The sequence below is a fragment of the Acomys minous genome (assembly GCF_964271855.1).
Source record: "Acomys minous genome assembly, chromosome: 6".
Lineage (NCBI taxonomy): Eukaryota > Metazoa > Chordata > Mammalia > Rodentia > Muridae > Acomys > Acomys minous.
The window spans coordinates 61,581,516-61,603,940 of NC_140487.1; the positions used below are offsets into that span (position 1 = coordinate 61,581,516).

Here is a 22,425-nt window from a genome sequence, read left to right on the forward strand (position 1 = left end):
CCTTAAGGAAAAGCATCTTCTAACTGTCCTTTGGGCTTCAGCGCTGTGATTTCTGGTTGCTTATGTGTGCCTTGATTAAGCTCCCCGGCGTCTATTACTTATCCCCTCCGGCTCTGCAAGAATCCCTGCACTTGTGTTAATATGGCCGCTGTCCTTCGTTGTGAGCCAACGGCTGTATCCTTTAGAAGCCCACTTGGATTTCTTGAGGTGAGGCTGGGGCTTGCATCCTGAGTGTCCTTGTACCTATGACTGCTCATTCTTTCAGAACTGTGTATCTTCGTTACCCTGCAGAGCTGCCATGCAGGCAGGAGCTGCACTTTGGTCCCCAATTCTTTAAGTAGAGCCATGTGACAAGTTTTCAGCAATGGGCCAAGGGCAAAAAAAAAAAAAGTGTGTTACTCTGGGCTAAGGTGTTAAGAAAAGAGAATGCATCCCATGGACATCTTTTCTTTGCCTGTCAACAGAATTCGCATGTTTCCAGGCACTAGCACACAGTGGGACCACATGACAAAAGGAGGCTGAATTTTCAATTCACCCTGTGCAATCTCTTTATAGACAAGTGAGTGGCAGCCATATAGACTCCTGTAGTGGGTGTAAACGTGTTTTTGTTTGATCCCAAGTGTGGGATGTGAAGCAGACTTGTGTGAGGGTGTGTGGTGTTTTTCTGCTGAAAACAGACTTGTGAGAGAAGAGGTGATGATTGTCCCCTGAAAGAAGAACTCCCTCTTGCGGATATATATATGTGTATGTGTGTATGTATATATATATATATATATTTGCCCAAAACAAGAGGCGGAGCTTTGAGAACCGTTCTAGTTGCTGGATTCCAGCGGCTGCAGTTGCAGTCACCTTCGCTGAATTGCTGGTTTACTGTTTATTGGAATCCTGCCAACTACATCAGTGAAGTCGCTCCAAGGAACTGAGTGTAAAAATGGTCTATCTCCACCTCCCCTTGGGGGGGAGGCCTGGTGGCTCTCAAAGAAAGAATAAGCAGGCTACCAAGATGAGACTTGATAGCCTATGACCATATAGTGGAGGAGGAGGTCCCACTGGGTCATAGACCTAGGGGAGGGGAATAGGGTGAAAGCCGGAAGGAGGGAGGAATGGGAGGATACAAGTGATGGGATAACAATTGAGTTGTAATCTGAATAAATTAATAAAATTAAAATTAAAAAATGGTCTACCTCTTCTGTTCCTATTAACCTGTTTTCTCTCCCATCTAGGGTAGGCAGGTTGGAAGGGAGATGTAAGCATTAAAGAACCCCAAGTAAAGTAGGTTTGAAAAAGTTCAAAGCCTACAGACTCCCATCCTCTGAGTGAAACCTGGGGGTACGTTACAGCAACTTATCTGGTTCCAAAATAAGAATATTTCTTATTTCTAACTCTGTGGCTTTATCAAAATTTCCCCACTTTAAAGATGATACCTCCCCAAAATATTAGATTACATTCCCCCAGATAACCAGAATTTTGGTAGCATGAAAGTGACGTGATACTTTATTTCCAATATCAAGCTTTGAACAATAAATTCAATATCTCTTTAAAAATTGAGGTTGTAATGCTATATTTGAATAAGTAAGTGGGATTTTTACACCTTAAGAAAACAAAGAGGAGTGGCTGAGAGCCAAGGGAGAGCCCTGAGGCAGCGACATGATCCTGAACTTGTTGGAGTTTCCTCAGTACTCACAGTATTGCGCTCTGAATAACATAAGGGCAAATAAAAACTCTCCATATTAAAAAGAACACACCCTCACCCCACCCCCTGCTTTCACAATTGATTTCTTAGCCTTAGTTGCAGTAGTTGCATTATTAATATACCCATTGGGACTCAGGGCCACGACTCTGCATTTTATTTTATTTTTAAAAAATATTTTATTAACTTATTCATATTACATCTCAATTGTTATCCCATCTTTTGTATCCTCCCATTCCTCCCTCCCTCCCGCTTTCCTCCTACTCCCCTCCCCTATGACTGTGCCTGAGGAGGACCTCCTCCCCCTGTATATGCTCATAGGATATAAAAGCTGGCAGAGCAAGGGGGTTGTTGTGAGATTGTGTGTCCTAGTAATGGCAAAAGCCAGACCTCCAAAGTCTCACCAACATGGTTGCCTACACATGAGCTGAACAAGGACAGCAGTAGACATGGTAAAGTAGATCGAAACTATGGCAAGAGACCTAAATCCGTCCCAGAGAACCATAAGCTGTTAAGGAACACTGCAAAGGAAAGGAATAGTGTTCCCTGGAAAAGAGCATCCAGCATTATTAAATGGTGATGTTTCCAGCCCTGAAAACATCATACAAGTGACATTATACAAGCTGAGAATGTTGTACTTTATATGTAAGTATAAACAAGATATAATATATACACAATGATTAATAAATAAGAGAGCCAAGAGGGTAAATGGGGAGTTTTGAAGGGAGGAAAGTAAAGGGTGACATGATGTAAATATATTATTCTCAAAAAATAAAAGAAACCATACATGGGGAAAAAAGCTCTCCATACTGATAAGCGTGTCGAGTGCACACTTAAGACTCAGACACATGCAAAGCAACTATTTTGCTCTTCAGCATTGTCAATTCTAGATCACTTGGCCTCCAGACCCCTCTGTAGTTTGGGCAAAGAGGTCAATGTTCTTTATGGTTGCCTATGAAATTTGAGTGCTGTATTCAGTATTATGTGAGTATAAATTACATTCTGTGTTCTGCGCTCCCAACTCAGAAACTTCTAGAATTCAATCTCCTTATAAATTAGAAAGTGCCTAGAATAGAAAATAAAGGCAAAAATGATAAAATGATTATGACTGAGATAGGAATTATGTCCTTTTCTTGAAATATGTATGAGTGTGTTTCAGCCATGGCCTTAGCATAGCCTGAGAGCCTGAGAGCCTGAGAGCTGACTGAGGGCACAGCCCTATCTTCCAAGCCCTTTGGAGGCCGAGGCAAGGAAGGTTGTAAGTTCAAGGTCTTCCTGGGTAATTTTGCAAGACTCTGTCTCAAAAAATAAAGAGGGCATTTGCAGTAGCTTGGTAGAGTATTTGCTAGCCCAGATGAAAGCTAGCCTGCTTTTACCTGAGATTCCCAGGTAAGAATTTTATTTTGTTTTTCTCTCTGCTCTTGGGACTTCTATTAAAAGTTATTTTTTAATATTAGCAACTATCTTTTAAAAAGATAAATTCTCCAACTCGGCCATTTCCAGGCTTTCTGGGTGACCTCAGTTGACTAACGTTTCCTTCCGTGATTTTAACGGCCCAATGTTTGTCTCATGGCTTGTAAAACACTTCACGTTGTTGGACTTAACCTTAGTTGTCTTTGGCCTTTTGAGATATTTCTTGCTTTTGAGTTGTTTCAAGTAATCTATGCCAGTCACTTACTGTATTTAAATGAAGCTTGGCTCCTGATTTATTGTATCTTCTTCTGTTTTATTTTAAAACCAGCTTTGAATTAATTGGTCCCGAGCGTCATCCTTGGCTGCATCAGCTCCCAGCATTACTAAGACACCCTGACTGACTGTAGCACTAACTCTTCTTTGGAGCTCTTGTTTTTATGAAAATATTGAGCCTGCAGAGACACTTTGACTCTTAGAATGGCACATGGAAAGAAAGTCTCTGACCTTATTGTCGCTTAAAATTCATATGCACAATCCCACTTTTCTCACTAATCCACACATTTATCACTGAGCAATAATGACACGCTGTTTTCCCTGTCTCTGCCTCACATTGTGCAAATTCATGCTTGGTTTGTTCCTTAGTTAGCTCCTGCTCTCCTTACAGTCATAGGCAGGCTGATGCCAGCTATGTGTGTGCATGTGTGTGTATATGTGTGTTGTGTGTGTGCGTACTCTAATGTGTCATCTTGTTTCAAAGAGAAAGCTCTTATGAGCTTCCACGTGTAGTAAATAATGGAGAAAACATTAAAATCAGAGCCAGTGAGATGGAAAAAGCATCTATTTCTCTACAGTAGTGACACACAACCTATACTCTATCCAGACAGACACTGTAGGAAGACACTCATTAAAAAGGATCCTGCCATCTTCCAGGCAATGTATCAAACTGCCTTACACAATTTTTATGTTTTTAAGAAAATGGCTACCTTATTTATTTCTATTTCTTCTTTTGTTTAAGGATGCAAAGAAAATGGAAATTTTTAAAGAAGAGAGATTTCCAGAATAGGCAACCACCCAGCAAGTCTCGGAAAGGTGCCGGGAGAATGCCAGTAGTGGGAGGTGGGTGAAATCAGGCACCTGGTGCAGGTGGGTAAGGAGCGTGTGTTCAGTGAGAAGAAGGGCTGGAGATAGAAATTACAGCCACAGGCCTCAAGCCTTCCACCATGAACTTGATCTTACAAGGTATAAGAAACCATTACGGCTTATAAGGCCAGGCATACTAGCATTAGATTTGCAGAAGCTGGGCTGCATTGGGGAAGGTGGATTTCCAGAAGAAGGTGCTAGATAGAGGGAGAGAGACACATTACGAGTCAGCTTAGGTCAAGAATCCAGGGATGCTATGGGACAAAGCCACAGTGGGAGACAGAGAAAGAAGTCGGAAGTGTGGAGGGATTAGTAATATCTAATGATGACTTCGAATTTTCAAATATGGGTAATGAAGAAAACAGTGATGATGCAAATCTGTGGGGGCACAGGAGATGGCTTTTGGGTGGAGGCTGTGGGCTTCTGCTGTGATGTGCTGAGCTCAAGTCCTTCGTGGCACAGTCTCGGGGGTTGTTAGTATCATTTGTATAACATGCACCAGTGGTAGCCACTGGGGTTTCTACAAACCATGTTATTAGTTCTGAAAAAAAAAAAAAAGGTCCCTCCTCTGGTCATCTGCAGGAGAGCTGGGAGTCATTGCATCACCAGTGAACACCTCACTTCATTACGAGTCCACTGAGGGTTGGTGGTGGAAAGTGACACATCAGACCGGTGGCCGCTGAATGATGCAAAGGGACCTTACAAATGGCCAAGTTTCACCTGACTTCACATGTGAGCATGGCACAGTCCGAAGAGACCCTGGAGATGGTTTAGGACTGGTCAGCTGAGAATCCTGTTTCATTTACCTGTTCTTTTCTAGAAAAATCAGAGTTTCATTAATGTGTGTTCTTTGAGATTGTTCTCCCAGCCAGAGTTCTCTTTAAGTTCAACAACACACACACACACAGTCCGTGTTGAGTTGGATATGTTTCCACATGTGTTCATTTCCTGGATAAAGGTGATTATTGAATAATTGGGAGTGGTCCCTCTCTTGACTTTGATCTCTGCTGAACATTTTGGCTTATTCTTCAATACTGCATGAACACACACACACACACACACACACACACACACACACACACACACGATAATGTATTGTAATAAAATGGTTGGGGAAATTCTATTTCTTCACATTTATATATATATATTTTTTTACTGTTCTAAGTACCTTCAAGTTCACCAAGTAAGTGGCCAGGGGCTTACTAGGAGTATTCTAAGGCACTGTGCAGTAAGGTGTCAGGGAGTCTGTTCCCTGGATGCCACCTTCTAGAGCAGAACTTAGGCTCTAGAAGAGGGACAAGCTGTCACTCTGGGTGTGGCTGGAAGGAACCTGCCCTTGGACACTCAAGAGTCTAGAATCTGAGCCAGAGGCAAAGAAATCATTACCGGGAAGGTGACAGATTTTCCAGCTGCAGCGAGAAAGCAAACAGAAGGAGCTCACTGAGGCATGGGGAGAAGGAAGGGGTGCTGATGTGCACAGATTGCCCTGTGAGGCTGGCAAAGGGCTGGGCTGATGTCTGAAGTTGCCTCTGAAGTGTGGGGAAGAAGTCAGCATCACAAGCTCCGCAGAGTCAGTTCTGTCTGACCAACTTAGCAGGAACCCCCAGCCTTTTCTGGAAAATCTTAGACTAGTAGGCATGGATCCTCTAAGGTAACAACAAAATTTTCATATTTAGGGGACAATTTATTATGAAATTTGTCTTTGTCATCCCAGCATACCTATAATATGTGTGCAAAGAACATCCTTATCAGCTAACAGTAGTTAAGAATTCTAGAAAAACCCAACCTGCCAGGGACCAAACGGCCTGTGGCCGACCCCCACCCATTCAGCATCTGCAGCAAACATCCTGCTGGGCCACTCATTAGGCATGCAAGGCATCCGGCTTAGCCCTGAGAAGAGAGCTATCCGATCCTGAGATAACCACAGAGACATCCTGCTTTGCCCCACCTAGGAAAACCCCTCCCCCTGCAGATGTTCCCGGGGCTCAACCCCAGAAGATTTTGTACTTTTCCATTACTCTCCTTGCTTACCCTGCCCTCCCTAAAGCAGGTTTTAAAAAGCCTGCCCTCACCTTCAATAAACGGCTCTTGACAAGCTACTGTTTCCTTGAGCCACGCCTCCCTCTCGCCCATATCTTTATCCACAGGTTGCGACCCCCCTCGGCCCCCCAATAACTGACCAGCTGGACTGGTTATGTGGACTAGTTACGTGGACTAGTTAACAACCCATCTGCACCTACAGATTATTTATATATACATCTCCTGACATCAACATGCAAATAGCTTTAATAAAACATACCCGACATCTTTAATTTATGTTAAGATTTTTAATATTTTTACCCATAATCTAAACCAAAAACTTAGAACAAGAATTGAAGAATTTTAAAACATCTTCAAGTGTTGTGAGTAAATATTTAAACCTTTAAATGGATAATTCTTTTCTTATTCGTAGCAGTGATCTCCGCAGGGCTCCTCTTTAGATTTTGAATACTGAATACAAACCAAAGCTACAGCTAGGCTTGTAAAGGACTAGAAGTGCTCAAACTCATCCTAAATTCATGTCCATAGTTTGGGTTGGTTTGACTAGCTAAAAGGAAGAATGCAGGTGTAAACACCTAGCTTTTCTGAATAAAAACTCATAGTATTTTAAGAAGTGGAATTCCACATTCTTTGCTTCTACATGCATGAAGCACTTTCTAACATCGAAAAACTGCTCCAATTCTAAAGCAGTGGTAGATAAACTGCCATTAATTTACTGCTTCTGATTCACCGTGTTCCACCTACTGCAGAGTAATTTCTACTGTGGCTTCCTAGAGGGTGCGTGCTGCAGAAGGCTGCGCTCTGGACGTGAGCAGTTTGCTTTAATGCCCTTTCCTAAGAATGGTAGGCATTAGACTGCTGCCTCCACACTTTCTGAGTAAATCTGTCTGCTAAAGGCAGACTTCCCCCCCCCCTGACTCATCCTGATATCCGAAAGGGCTCAAACGTGTCCAACGTGGAAGCTTATGCTAAAGTTTTACCATAGTTTCTGATTGCTGTTCATGTGAATGTTTTGAATAGCCATTCCTATCAAAAATCTCATCTCTTTCATGAATTTCCTCTGAAATCTCTTTAAAATATCCTCTTTTGCCTTTAAAAAAGACGTTTGTTCCTAACAAACACTTTTCCTCTGCCCACTATAGTTAGTTTGTCCTAACAGGATGCTACCGCCCTCTCCACCCCCTGCCTCGCAGCTGTTAGTCCCAGGGTCCTTATCTGGGCCAGGAAGCGGTTGGCCAACTCTTCCTTTCCCTGTGCTCTTTCCATTCAGCAGTGCAATGTCCTCTCATGGCTGTCACTGTCACTGGAGCGCAAGCATTGGCTCCCAGCTTCCTTGTGGGCACTGCTCCTTTCTCTTACCACTAGAGGCATCAATAGTGATGTGCAGGACTCTCTTAACACTTGATAGCCCCTGTGTCCTGACAGTTTCCACAACCTTGACACACACACACACACACACACACACACACACACACACACACACACACCGTTCATTCCACTTGCATGTCCAGAACGTGCACCTTGTATTCTCTTATCACTCACACCACCTTCCCTTGACATCCTAAATTCCAGCAGTCCAGGAGCCATGCTCTCTGTCCTCAAACCTTCCCAACATTTTTCTTGCTGTGATTACCAGCTCTTCAATGGCGTCAATCCCTTTCTCCACCTAGATTTCCCATGATGCTTTACTTACAACAGCACCTTGCTCACTCATGCTACTCATTCAACAAATGTCTATTCAGTCCTCCCTCCTGCCAGCCATGGCTGTGGCCCTGGAAGTGTGGTATAAACAGTGTTCCCGCTGCCCTCAGAGCACTGGTGTGTGACAGAGCCACATTGATCTGGTATGATCGTCCGTGCCGCCTATGATGCCACAGTTTCCTACTTTTGCATCCTAGGCTTAGATGTTCTTTCTCGTTTATTTTGAGGCTCAGTTAAAATGATATCGCCTCTCCAATGCTTTTCTTATTCTCCTAAGAAGTGACCACTGCCTCACCTGGTACCGAGGGCATGCTGCTTGTACTTTGAATGTTCATTTCATCCTTTCCAGAACACTGCTTCTGTGCTGGGGTGTAGCTCAGGGGTGGGGCACTTACCTAGCATGTGTGAAGCTGTGTGCTTGATTCTTACCTCCGCAAAGGCAAAACAAAACAAAACACCATGTAAAGAAAATGTTGTTTTATAACAGCAGGGAGTGACAATCTGTCCTATTAGAGTGGGTATATGCCTGGAATAGAACTATGCGATATTATTCTTATGCCCTTTTGGCACATATATAGTAGTCAGTAAATACTGGCTGGAAATGAAGATTGAGTTACATTTAGAATCAGGTCATAGTTCCTGTTACAACAATTCCAAGTTTTCCCAACAGCTGCCCTTTTCCCCATCTTTAAGCTTTTGCTTGCACTGCCTGTCTCCCCTGGAAATTTCTTCCCTGACTTCTCCATCCAGCTCAGCCCACTGCTCTGTGTGCCCTTTGCGATTCATGCGGGGAGGTAATCCCTCCCCCTTAGTCACAGTCATAGGGGAGGGGAGTAAGGGGAAAATGGGAGGGAGGGAGGAATGGGAGGATACAAGGGAGGGGATAACCATTGAGATGTAATAAGAATAAATTAATAATATAAAATAAAAAAATAACTCATGCTCACCAATATCATTAACTTGGTGTATTTAACTAACCAAAACTATCATATCTGAAATCGTTTGAGCAAATTGTGTCTCCATTTCCTCATCTGTAGATTATGGATACATTTTTGTTATGTTTTGTTTTTTGTTTTTATGAAATCTCAAAGAATTATATCATAAAATCTTAGACCAGTGCCTGCTACTCAGAAAGCTTCCAGCTAATTTAGAATCCATGCTGTCATGAATGAACCTGGCTCCTTCCCTAGAGAAGGTATCTGGTTCTCTTTCCTCACTCTGGCGTCTGTGTATCTCCCCCAGATCCTGCATACACCAGATGCCGAGTTAAGTGGTGATGTGATGCTGGGAACATAGTTATGACTACTGCTGTTGTCAGAAAGGGAGGAGGTGGCTTAGAGGAGTCAGTCTACTTCCTTAATGAAAATCTTGAAAAGGTAAATGCGTGCCCGTGGTTGATGGTGGTGGGCACAGTCCTACAATCTGCGGTTTCTGAAATATGCTTTAGGAATTAAAAACAAAACCATCTTCTGGCCATTTCAAAAATACTAACAGGAGCAACAACAACAGCAGAAGGCCTGGTTTGCATGAAGAATGCCTGGTTGGTGGCTTATGTTCTCTTCCTTCCTTTGACCATTCTCACCACTGCTTTCTGGTGCCAGGATGCTCAAAGGGTGTCACTCATGCCAGCCTCCTTAAAGGACCTTATTCCTTCAGTCTTTTCTCCTGTGTTTTTGATCTCTCCTTTGTGGCAAGCTTTTCCCTGGTATGTGTGTGTGTGTATGTGTGTGTGTGTGTGTGTGTGTGTGTGTGTGTGTGTGTGTGTGTGTGTGTGTAGAATATATATATATCTTCCATCTTCAAACAAAAGGATAATAAATTAAATCATTTTCCTTTGAGCTCCAATCTATTTCCATTCACTTCAGTGATGGCTGGATACACTTGTTAGTTTTTGCAGTGCCAGGGATCTCACTGTGGCCTGGGCATGTCATCCATGCTGAGCCATTTCCCCAGTCTTTCCTTACTTGTTGATAGTGATGCACCCACATTAAGCCTAACAGTCACTTCACGTCATTGGCTTAGGAGCTTCTCAGTTGTATCTAGTACTTTCTTATTCATCTCCAAAAACTTCATCGAGTCTCTGGGACATCGTTGTCATTGTCTCTGTCTTATGCCAGTTAGTTTTCATCCCTGAGTTTGGGTGGCTTTTCATTTTCGCACGTCTTACCTTCTTTCTCTTTCTCTTTGTTTTAGGCATTATGATCTACACCAAGCACATAAAATTCTTTCATGATCTTAATGCAGGCCATGTCTGATGCTATAGTTGGTTTAACCCTCTGAAAGTGTGTGTGTTGGAGGCTTAGTTCCCAGCAGTTGAGGGAGATGGAATGAAGCCTTAAAGGAGTTGGGCCTAATGGGTGGCCCTTTGGTCACCGAGAGCATGCCCGTAGAAGGCAGTGTTGGCCCTCTGGAAAGAGTCTTCATAAGATGGAATGGTAATAGGAGCCTGAGTCTGACCACGAGTCCCTCTCTGACTTCCTGTTTGCTTAGATCATCATATGCTTTCTCAAGTGTAGCCACCATTGTATCTAACATGGGCTACACAGTGGAGAGGAGCCCTTGGAAGGACCTGAACCACGTCAATTAGACTTTCATCATTCAAATACAAGCCAGATGTGCACTCATGGGCTCAGCCTTACTCAGGCCTTTCATTATAAAATATAAACTGATTCACCTGGTTTCTGTTACCTGTTTGGATGAACGCCAGTCTGGGTAGGTTGGCCCTCAGCTCACCATGACCTTTCTCTTCAAGTCAAGCCAAATTCTGCCCCAGAAAAGAGAGCACTGAGCACCAAGCTTGCCTACCATCGCCTCTGCCCTCCCGCCAGCCTCACCCCACAGCCCTACTCTTTTCTGAGTCTTTTGGCTCTGTCCTCCATATTTTCATTCCTTTGGTGTTATCCTGAACCGCCCTTTCTTTCCAGATTCCTGCTTTCCCCTCGTCTTTACCTTATCGACTCCTGCTCATCCATCAAAATTTAATTAAAGCATTGCATTCCCTGGGAAGAGCCTGTCACTCCACTCAGCTTTAATATTCTCTGTCAGCACTCGCAGGCAGTCTCTGTCTGTTGTCAGAGGTGGAGCCCTGCCATGGTCACAGAGATAGCTAAGGGGCAAAAAGTAGAGGCCAAGCCCTAGCTTTGCACTTCCCAGCGGCATGAGCATTCTCACCTTGTGCCTCAGTTTCCTCCTTGGTGAAGTGGATATGTGAATGATATGTCCACTTCAGAGGGTTGCTAAGACACAGGGATGGACGGTGGTTTGTATAAAGTATCTGGAACAAAGCCTGAGATAAAAATGACCCTAGAAGGCTGAGTTGACCTGTTAATATACTTTCTTGATTTCCAAATGACCACACCTGTGGGGGGAAAGAAAGTGTATTTTGAGCATGTTCCCTCAGCCCTCATCACAATACCAGAAGCTAACACCAAGAAAAGCCTCATTGAATGAGTGAAGAAACACTAAATAGTGAGAAACAGAGGTAAATTTTTACCTTAACATATGCTAATGAGCAAGATCGCTCTGATTTTATCTTGTGTTTTTCTGCTTGTGCAAAGCATGTTGATGACATCTCATTAACTTGTGGTACACAAACTCACTGTTCTCTGAGAGTCAAGAATCCGCTACTCTTGACAGAAGGGCACAATGTAGTTAATTAACGGGGACTGCTATTCAGGAAAGCAACATGTAGGCACACACTGTGACAAAATTCCTCCGAGAGACACAGGCAGAGAAACAAAATTTAAATTCCTATCAGAAAGCCTAACAAACTAGATGGGGAGAGGGAGTTTAAACAAAGTTTTGCCTGCAGAAAAACACCTTTTCCTGGGCTCTCTGGTCGTCAGCTACTGAAGGATTCTTCACCTACCACGCCAGAAATCCAACAAAAGAAAAGTTGAAATGTATAGTTGTTACCAATGGAGTGCTAGCAAGTGTCAACGTGCCACTTTCTCCCCTCTATGTTGTTCCTTAAGATGGGCAGGACTGCCTTGCCATGCCACAGTAGAAAAGGACATTCTCAGTCCCAATTCCTGGGGTAGGTGGGTGGGACTCCCCTTTTCTGGAAGCGGGAGGGGGAAAGAAGGAGGGAGGGAGGTGGGACTGGGAGGAAAGAAGGGAAGGGGCTATGACCAGGATGTAAAGTGAATAAATAAATTAAAATTAAAAAAAAAAGAAAAAAAACATTAAAGTTGGATAAAAAAAAAACCAAAACAAACAAATAAGCAAAACCGCAGATTGATGCACAATCTAAGATACTAGGCTAAGAGGACAAGACAGACCTGGCTTCAGTCACATCTACCCTTGGGATCTTTTGGTCCTAAACAGATGCGTGACTGTTTCCTAGCACTTGCGGCCCAGCGTTACTGCATCCTGTTGCTTATGTGTGTTGTTCCAGGCCTGGGATCTGCTTCTTCCTTTCGGGGCAACCAGACACATGAAGCTCAGAGTGACACAGGCCTCTCAGTGACACCATTCTTCCAGTGATCTGTCTCTCTCTCTTTATATATCAGGCCTATAAAAACCTTGGAGGGGTGGGCCTCGGAGAAGTGGGAGGTGGTCACAAGTAGGAGATTATGCCTTGTGGAAGAACTAGGCCACTGAGGCTGCCCTTGGGGCTCCGTCTTGGTCCATGCCTTTCTGCATGCTCCTTCTCTTCTGTCAGGTCAACTCTCTGATCAGCAGCTTTCAGACGACACGCATTCTTTGTGCTGTGATGACCCCAAGTGCACGGGGTCACCTGACTATACAGTCATCCCTGTGAAATCTTGAGCTGAGATAAATAAATCCCCTTTTAAGGTATCCTCAGGCATTTTAGTCACAGATACACAAAATAACAACGCCTTTCCTTTCACTTTTACTATTTTGCATTAACAGTTGTATGAAATCTGTGAGAACTTGTGTTATACATTCAAGATCGCTTGGTTCAGCCTTTTTCCCAAGCCACAACGCAATCAGCCTAAGTGAGCACTGTAACCTAACTTGTGCCTCCATTACTCTTGAGGGTTGACAGCTTCGCCGAAGGGCCACTTCTTACTGCTTCGAATAGGTTTCTCTCCTGTACACCTGTCTGCTATCCTCTACTGCACACAACGCACTTTGAACTCTAGTGGAGTTGTTCGATGTGATGGTTTCTGCCATCTGCCAGTCAGCAGTCTTTAAAAAAATTTTCACGTTTAGTGGTTTTTAGAAGGCACGGGATGCTCCCGAGGAGACTGTTTACAGTCTGCACCTTGAAGATCTTGTGTGTCTTCACCCCGTATAAACTATATGACAGAAAGACCAGCTACATGGCGAGATGGAGGCTGTAACTCACCTCCTGATGCACTTTTCCTATTGCTGAAAGAGTCACGGGGAGAGAGCCTCAATGCAGTAGGTGGAGATCTAGGCTCATAATCCACAGCCCTGTAGGCTTTGAAAGCATCTCTGAGGATTTTCCTCAATAAGAAATAAATGAAATCCTTTGATGCACGTGGAAAGCCAAGGCACCTGCTCTCTCTGAACTGGGCTTATCTTCCATCCTCCCCAGACATGACTGAATAAAACACAAGCAGGCAGAGTGGTCGGGGAACACAGGGAGCACCACACAAACATAGAGGACTTTTCGAATATAGAGCTGCCCACTTTTTAGGCCACGGGATATTTCTAATATGCCATCTAACAGATGTGGAAGCGAGAACATGGTTGATTAATTTTAACTGAAGGAAATGAAAAATCCCATTTTAATAATTACGAACCCTAATTCAGTGGAGAGGGCATTTTAATCAATAAATTAATTAGTTTTAATTCTAGGGCCAGACTATTTTCAGTCTTTCTTTTTAATCAGATCTTGCCCATGGTGAAAATTGTAAGTTGCCCATGTCTGTCATGCTGCAGTAAGAACAGAGACTGGGGTTAAAGAAAGGTGAAGGGTTTGCATAGCAAGTCTGGACCAGTGAGGAAGTTGAAAAGGAGATCTCAATTGAGTGTGAGATAGCTAAGCCAGACAGATAAAGGGAAAGACAGGGACAGTGACGGCAGACCAGTTGTTCCCCTGACCAAAGCCCTGAAAGGACATATGTAAGGCACTGTCATCCTTTCTTAAATTCTTGCTTCTAATGAAGCTGATTGTAACAGATTCAGTTATGAGTATGGATGGCTTCTAACAATAAGCCTCTGCTTAGGGGAATATCCCAGACCACCAGGTAGATAGGAAGCAACCAAGAAAGACTGCAGCTACATCTTAATGGCTAGGATAGTGTTCACTCTCTTCCATGGTAAAGCTACAGCTGATTATGTAAATATGAGGATAAGAAGGGCATACTATAATTAGTGACATCTCAGGCACCTGCAGAGCCCAAGTGTAGTAATGCTGGCCAAGTGGCTAACAGCTATTGACAGTCAAGGTCAATAACTAATAAGGCTGGAGTCAGAGACAAACAGTACATGAACAACACTCTAGCACGGCCATGGCTGGCCCAGGAGACAGGTATAGAGCATGTGGACCCTCACTGATTGACTCAGTCATGATAGGCCAGAAAATTAGCCAACCCCAACAGGCTTTGCTTCAGCCTTTGTCTAGCATCGCCAATGGCCTCGTGAAATCCCTGGACAAGAAGTTTAACAGTGCTTTCCTCTCCTGGAAACCTCTCCTATTCTTGGGAGTTTCTGTCACTTCCCCCCGATTTCTTGCTGCTTTGTAATTCTTAGTAAAGTTTGTTTCTGCTATGCATTCTCCCACGAGAGTTCACGTCTTTAACCTTCTTTGGTATGAGACAGTGGGTTTGGAACCAGTGTCCCAGGTTGACCTTTGTGACATCTAAGTGTCTGGTACCTTAGGACCCTGGTTTCAGCACCATCGGGCTGAAAAAGGTCCTGGTTATACTGGAAAACTCCGCATTACAATCAGCAATCTTGCAAAAGCAATTCTGGTACTTACTAGACACTGAAATAAATTCTCCATGAGTGCGACACCCCGTTTTTAGAACAGTCTCCCAAACTTGACATCAGAATTTTATATAGCACAGAAAATTGGGATTCAAAGTGATTAATTTAATCCCAGATTTGGGTTTGAATCTGAGACTTTCTCCAACACCTTCACCTAGTTCGGCTATGTCACAATCTACTATTTAAAAAGAGAGCCCAGTGGGATTTCAACAGAAAAAGATGTTTATCTGAGATTATCTTTTTAAGATGGTACATTGCATATTTATAAGTACAAAAAGAGAAAATCCTTCGATATACTGGGAAGTGGATTTGGGGTTATTCTTGGAACAGAGGCAAGAGCTAACAGTAATGTCGTGAATGTAAGGCCACAGATACAGCGGGCAGTCGGTCTGACCTTCTCAGCAGGGGGCTGAGATCTTGCAGAAGCCTGGGTTCAGACTTTTCTGAAGGATTTTTTGACTTACCTCAACAGATAGAAAGAGCTTGGCAAGGAATCATTTATATATATTATATAATATATAATATAACTATATTATAACTTCCTAAATCTGAACTTGGCCCCTGAGGATACAAGAGCCTTGGTAAGGCAGGACGTGTCTGTGGATCTGCCTGGCCTGTCTTCCCACAGAGGCAGCCCCCAAAGTAGAAATCCACATGGTTGGGGGGTCCAAGGCCAACTGGGCCTGACTCTTTATTTCTGGTGTCTTGGCTAAACAAATTATGACCCTAACCTTTTCAGAATGTGTAGATACAGAACTTCATTGAGAAAACTGCACAGCAGCATTTTGCTTCATCAGATAGCTGCTCTGTGGCTGCCTCAGTCATGCAGATATTCCTACGTGCTTCTTCCACTTTTCCTTCCTGTTGGTCCCTCCAGCCCCTGTCTTTTAGATCGGTTTACACACTCCTGTCTCCTCTTGACCTACTTCCTTGGGAAGCAAGCACATTACACAAGGAACCCTATTGCATGTCCTCCTATGGCCAGGAGAGCAAGGCTTTCCTGTCTCTTCTGCCAACTATCTTGAGACAGCTCTGTGGCCACAGTGGCCGCTAACATGTTGACAAGAAATGCATACTCACACTTCAGCTCCAGCTTGATGAAGTCCGTATTCCCCAGATTTTCCAGAAATACTCCCCGGGGGATTAACGTCTTGAAATAGAAAGAAATGTCAGCACTAGTTTCCCCTTGGAAGGTGGAGAAGTGCAGGTATGAGGATGGATTTGGGAAGGAGGCAGCATTCCAGTAATTTCCTGTGGGATGAAGAGAAAAGACAAGTTAAGGAGGCCTTCATTAGGGCAATTATATATACATTCACATATAGACCTATACGTACATGTACATATATATACACACATACATACATGTGACCTATTTCTTGTGTTTAATAAATCTTCATAGGCAACAGCCCTGCTTCCTCAAACAATTGCTGAGGGAGCAGAGACTCCTCAGCGGCGTTGCCCTCAAGTTGTGCCTGGAGCTCCAGGTGTGTCAGGCAAATAGGGTGAGACGCATGAGGATTTATCATGAGAAAGAGGCCAGTTTGCAGAGCAAGACTGGAAGCCTTGAGCTTCATCTGAAGAACAGAACTGCACAAGATGTGAGAAAGTCGGAAAAATGCAGATGTGAGCTGTGGGGACTTAAGGTCCTATAAGGGTCATACAGCGCATGTGGCTCTTCCCTCAGCTCACTAGGCCACTCCCATTCTTGGAGCTGCCTTCCTGCTCTTCTTAATCTCTATTTCTATTTCTAACCATGAGTCCCTGGTGTAACCTTTCATCCTGGGACACGAGAGCCTGGAATCAGATGCCCTCTGAATTCACTCAGGTGTCAACCAGTACCATGAAATTCCAGGGAAGGCATGTCCCAATCCTCCCCAACCACTGCTTGACCGGGTGGCCAATGTCCTAAGAAGAACAACTTACAGGGCACAATAAAACTCCAAAGCAGCTTGCTCAGACTCCAGGACAAATGGATCAAAAAGTTAAAATGGGACCATGACGTGACTTGCAACTTGCTCTCTGGTAGAGAGGAGGCCAGTGTGCACATTTACCAGGTTAAGACCAGATTCAGATCACAATAAGTAGATGTGCTTTAAAGCAGTCACTCAAGGCCGAGCTTTAACACTAATTCTACAGTCTGTCTTGATGGTGGGTACCCATCCTCCGAAGAACACAACCGGTGAGCTGAGCTCACTTCACTAGTTTACTCACATACAGACTTCATGTTCTCTTCTCTAATAAAAGGTGTGTACATATGCAGCATTAAATCCAAGCGGTATTCTTTAATGAAGGTAACTTTAGTTTGTCACTTCTATACTTAAGCTATAATTTTAAATTAAACATGTAGCATTGTTCTACCCAGATATTAAATTACCTTCCTAGGTACTATTTGTTTTTGTAGGCACCTAGGATATAGCGACATCCAGATAGGTGCATGGAATATTTACAATTAAATGCATTATAGATATGCACATTAAAGTTTTAACAAGTTTATGTGAGCCGCCTCAGTGATTTCTCAATAACGCAATGCCAGACTGTAAGTGGCTTAGTGCCCCCTGGTTGGGGAGAGCAAGAAAAGAAATCCAAGTGTTTGTGTTTGCGGAGACGAAACAAAGACAACACCGTTGATTCTCATTATCCCCTCGTTAGTTCCAGGACTAATCCGAGGATGGAAGCTCCTTTAATATAATGCTGAAATGCTTGCATATAACTTATGCATATCCTTCTGTATACATTAAATCATCTCCAGCTTCCTGGTAATACCTACTGCAATGGGAAATGCTGTGATACAGTTGTCATGCGGGACTGTTTGGAGAATAGCAAACAGGGAAAGGTTTGAATGTGTTTACACATGGACTCAATTCTTTCTCTACTTTTATGTGGCTTCTGAAGGCTGAGTCATTGAGTTAAGGTCACCAGGCTTCCATGGCACTCACTGAGTCACCTTGCTGGTGTCCCACCTTTGTGGGAAGCACCTCCCTGGGCTGAAGAGCAATGAGTAATCCATTCTGGCTGGCCTGTGAACCCGAGGGATCTCTGCCTGTGTAGGCTTCCCCAGCGCTGGAGTTACAGATCTGTGTCACTCTATCTGGCTCTTGTTTACATGGGTTCAGGGGTTTCAACTCAATTCCTCGTGCTTAAAAATAAAGCTCTTTACAAACCGAGCCATAGCCCCAGATTCTAAACATTATTCTTTAAATGCAATTCAGTTGCCTAATCCATAGATTCAGCCAAAGGTCGACTGGTGCTTTCTGATTAGTTACGCTTAGGTTTTGTCACATGATTCACATTGAATTGGCTTGTGGTTTGTTAAGAACATGTACGCATTGGGTAAGCTGCTGAGTGGGTGACACAAAACGGTTCCTAGTGTTTCCTAATTCTCTGGAGTCATCCCAGAATAATGATCTCTCATGACTACCTTAGTACATAATATATAAGTGATAAGTCATGGAAAATACTCCTGCAGGTGTCTCAACTAGGGTTAAAAAAAAAAAAAGACTTGTAGAGGGTTGAGGATATAGTTCAGTCAGTATAGTGCTTGCCAAACGTGTGTTCGATCCTTTGCACTGCACAGCCAGCAGTGGTGGCAGGTGCTTGTAACTCAGCAAGTGGAGGCAGGAGGATCAGAAGCTGAAAACCTAGTACTTCATTGAGAAAACCTAAATCAAGCCTTGCATCAGGACCTCAAAGCTGGAGAGGGTCAAGACGCATAGCCGTGGGTCAGGAGGAGTCTGCTGTTCCTAAGTAGGGAAAAGCCCTTTAACAACCTAAGAGCCTGCCAGGATCCAGGGCCCTGTGGTCCCCCAGCATTACACAGAGCAATTCTGTCTCTTTAGGTTGAATCCGCAGGACAGGAAAGTAATTAATGTTTTCAAGTTTCAATCCAATCTAGTATACTCTTATTATCTGAGGTGGCGATGCATTAACAGAAGGGCAGTTGTCTGAAGTGATTCTAGGAAAAAGAAAGCTAAAAGGAAAACATGTCAGTATTTATTTGAGGTCCGTGCCTACTTATTCCGACAGGAATATACCCAGAGACGCAAATGCAGTTCAACCAGTTCTTCTTGTTTGACAAAACATCTCTGCAGACAGCAATTCCATTTGTTCTAATTCTGTGCTCACTAAGCAACTTCAATCTAATTCCATCTCTTGAATGGGCTTATTCATGGGGAAACCATGCCTTTTACTAGTGGCGTTTACCAGGATCCTGGAAATGTCTGGACTGTCACATGCTACCTTTGTTACTTGTGTGTGTCTCAAATCTCTGGATGAGTTAATGAAATTCAGACGCCGTCAGCAGCAGGAAGGCCTCTGCTCTGGCCTGGTAAAATCACAGTTGTGTCTACTCTGAAATTGTGGTGCAGGGAGTTGGGGGGGTCAGGGGCTGGGGGTGGGGGATCAATTGGGAAACAGGCAGAGGATCTTTCGAATTATTTATTTATCTCAAAAGCCCTTCTCTTTATTGTTTATTTTAAAAATATTTTATTTATTAGTGTGGATGTAGTATGTGCATTAGTGTGTATAACATATGTGTGCCTGTGTGTATGTGAGTATTTGTGCAAGTTTGTATGATTGTGTGTATATGAGTGTGTGTAAGTGCTTTTGTGTGCATGCATGTGTGTGTCTGTGTCTGTGTGGATGTGTATGTATGTGTGCATGTGTTCATACAGGTGCACACCTGCTACGGCATGGGTGTGAAGAAAGATGATCCTAGGAATTGGCTTTTTCTTTCTTTTTTAATATATTGTATTAATTTATTCATATTACATCTCAATTGTTATCCTATCCCTTGTATCCTCCCATTCCTCCCTCCCTCCCATTTTCCCCTTACTCCTTTCCCCTATGACTGTGACTGAGGGGGACTTCCTCCCCCTGTATATGCTCATAGGGTATCAAGTCTCTTCTTGGTGGCCTGCTATCCTTCCTCTGAGTGCCACCAGTCCTCCCCATCCAGAGGACGTGATCAAATATGGGGCACCAGAGTTCGTGTGAAAGTCTGACCCACTCTCCACTCAACTGTGAAGAATGTCCTGTCCATTGGGTAGATTCTGGGTAGGGGTTCGACGTTACAGGATCTGGGGATTGAACTCAGTTCATTAGGATTAGTCGGCAAACTCTGTACCTACTGAGCAACCCATCCTGATAGTTTAATGTCCTTCTTATTAAATGTCTACTTTAGTTATAATGTATCATACACATACTATATGAATAAAGGGTCAAAAAGAATGAGTAATCAAATGTGGTCAGTGGCATGTGAGTTTACTTTCTTTTCTTTCAAAAAGAGATATTATTACTTGTATTTTACGTGTTTGGGTATTTTGTCTGCATATATATTTGTGCACCACGTACTTGCCTACTAAAGCAGAAAAGGGTGTCGTATTTCTTGAAAGTCGAGTTACAGACTGCCATGTGGACACTTAGAACCACACCCAGGTCCCCTGGAAGAGTAGCCTATGCTACCCCTAGCTGCAGAACCACCCCGCTAGCTCCGTGAGCTCACTTTCAATGAGTATGTATAAAGGAAAAGGCTTGAATGCTGATGCTACAGACCCTGGTGACCTTTTCTGAATCCTGTCTGGAAAATCTGTTGCTCGGACTTGGGAACTCTGAGTTATAGCAAATAATACAAGAGCTTTTCTCAATGGACATTGCATTCGACCATGCAGGGAGCTGATAGCATCACTACTGTTTGTTTATATCACTCCTAGTTGACCACAAACTCATGAAAGCTTGGATAAAACCATTCCATTTCCATAACCTTTGGTCTCTATGAATAATTGTTAAATAAATAATAAAAGTGATTAATTACTCCTCGTTTATATCTAGTTTTAATTCCATATGCAAACTATTCATGGGTCAAAATGTGGTTTATGTGTACCCCAAGTATTAAAGATGCTAAATAAATATCAATAAAGGCTAATACTGCTTTAACACCTACAGAGAACCCTACACTGATTCCACCAGAACACCATCATTTTCTTCATTCATGACTTTATTTCTATTACTCCTATAGACTTCATTGAACAACACTAAGCATTTGCAAGACTGATGGCCTCATAACCTTAAGGCTATTGAAACAGTTGCAATTTGTACTTGCTATCAAGGTCAGTGCTATGGCGGAGGAAAAGCATATTGCGTGAAATACCAAGGTAGAATAAGCGAGTCCCTGGATCGTAAGAACAGCAGGTGGCAGGGGCTGGGTCAGCATGGACAGGTAGAAGGAGGAAAGGTTAGAAATCGAGAGGGAAGGCATGATACAGAATAGGAATGAGTGTCTGAGACTAGAAAGGTCAGTCAACAGTAACAGAGTAATGAGGTAGGTAGAAAGGTTTAAGGACACAGCCCTGGGCTGGAGCAACTGTCCTTGGAGGCTTGGCACAATGGCTGCCACGTCATTGAGAGCGCTTCAAGCTTGAAAATGAGTCCATCATAGGAGAAGCGTTTAAAATAAATATATGCCAGGTCAGGCCAGGCTTCTCATATATGTCCAGAGGAAGCAGGGAGGCATCTCCAGCTTAACGTCAGAGAGCGCTGGGACAACAAACTGGGTGGAACATGCACAGTGTCACTACAAACTTCAGGCAGTCACTAGCTGAAAGCACCGCATCTGGCTGTGTATTCAAAGTCTTGAGTAGCCACTTACTTGACCTAATCAATGAATATTTGGTAAGAGATACCAATCTCAGAATTCCTAGAGGTATTTTTTGAGTAGCAGTCTTTAATTTTAAGTTCCATTTTATTCCTTACAAATTATTATATGGGACCTCTGTGGTACCATGTGGCCCAGGTGGTCAGAGCAAGCCTGAAGTGAGCTCCACACAGTTGGTACATAGCACTCTTAAGACGACCCCAGACACCCAGAAGTCCAGATCATCACTAAGATGAGCAAGTAAATGGTGGAGAAATGGAAGAGAAATAAAAGCAGAATGGTGTGTCCACAGTGAAGAGACAGAATTGGAGACACCAGGATAGTGAGGAGCAGCTTGGCATGAGTAACTGGTGATGCTCTCTGAGGTCCTGGCCAGTTCTGCTACTGAGGGCCATATCTGAGTCCATGGTCCTGCAGCAGCGGGGCTTGGTTATCACCTCACCAGAAGAGCTGGCTTGGGTGTCTGGGACATAGATGTGCCAGCCCCAGGGCATGGGAGTGGGAGAGCTGGCCCTGCCCCTTGCTGGCTGTGGCATTGGGTGAGCTAGCCAGGGCAGTGCTGAGGGAGAGCTGGTGGGCTGACCATCTCAGCTATCACCCAGGCCCAGATCCAGGCCTGACACTAACATCTACCCTATTTATGAACTTCTGGAGCATGTAAAGGGACCAGTCATTCAAATCCAAAGCTACCAGAACTCCACACACAGGGCAACAACAGGATATCCATCCAAGAGGAGTCCCAGTCAGGAGCCACTATTGATAATGTAGCAGAAGCCAGAGGTCACAAACCAGACCAATGGCTCATTCCAATGAACATTTTCACGTAAAGATGTATAGACAAAGGGGTATACTGTGGGATACATGGTGG

General features: G+C 43.6%; 1 protein-coding gene across 1 annotated transcript in view; it reads right to left on the reverse strand.

The window, feature by feature from the left end:
• Nucleotides 1-22,425, reverse strand: part of CNTNAP2 (contactin associated protein 2) — a 2,010,562-nt gene that overhangs the window by 265,421 nt on the left and 1,722,716 nt on the right. Inside the window, exon 16 of the mRNA XM_084788077.1 lies at nt 15,989-16,159. Coding sequence (XP_084644203.1) covers nt 15,989-16,159 — 171 coding nt within the window. The remainder of the gene's footprint in view (nt 1-15,988; nt 16,160-22,425) is intronic.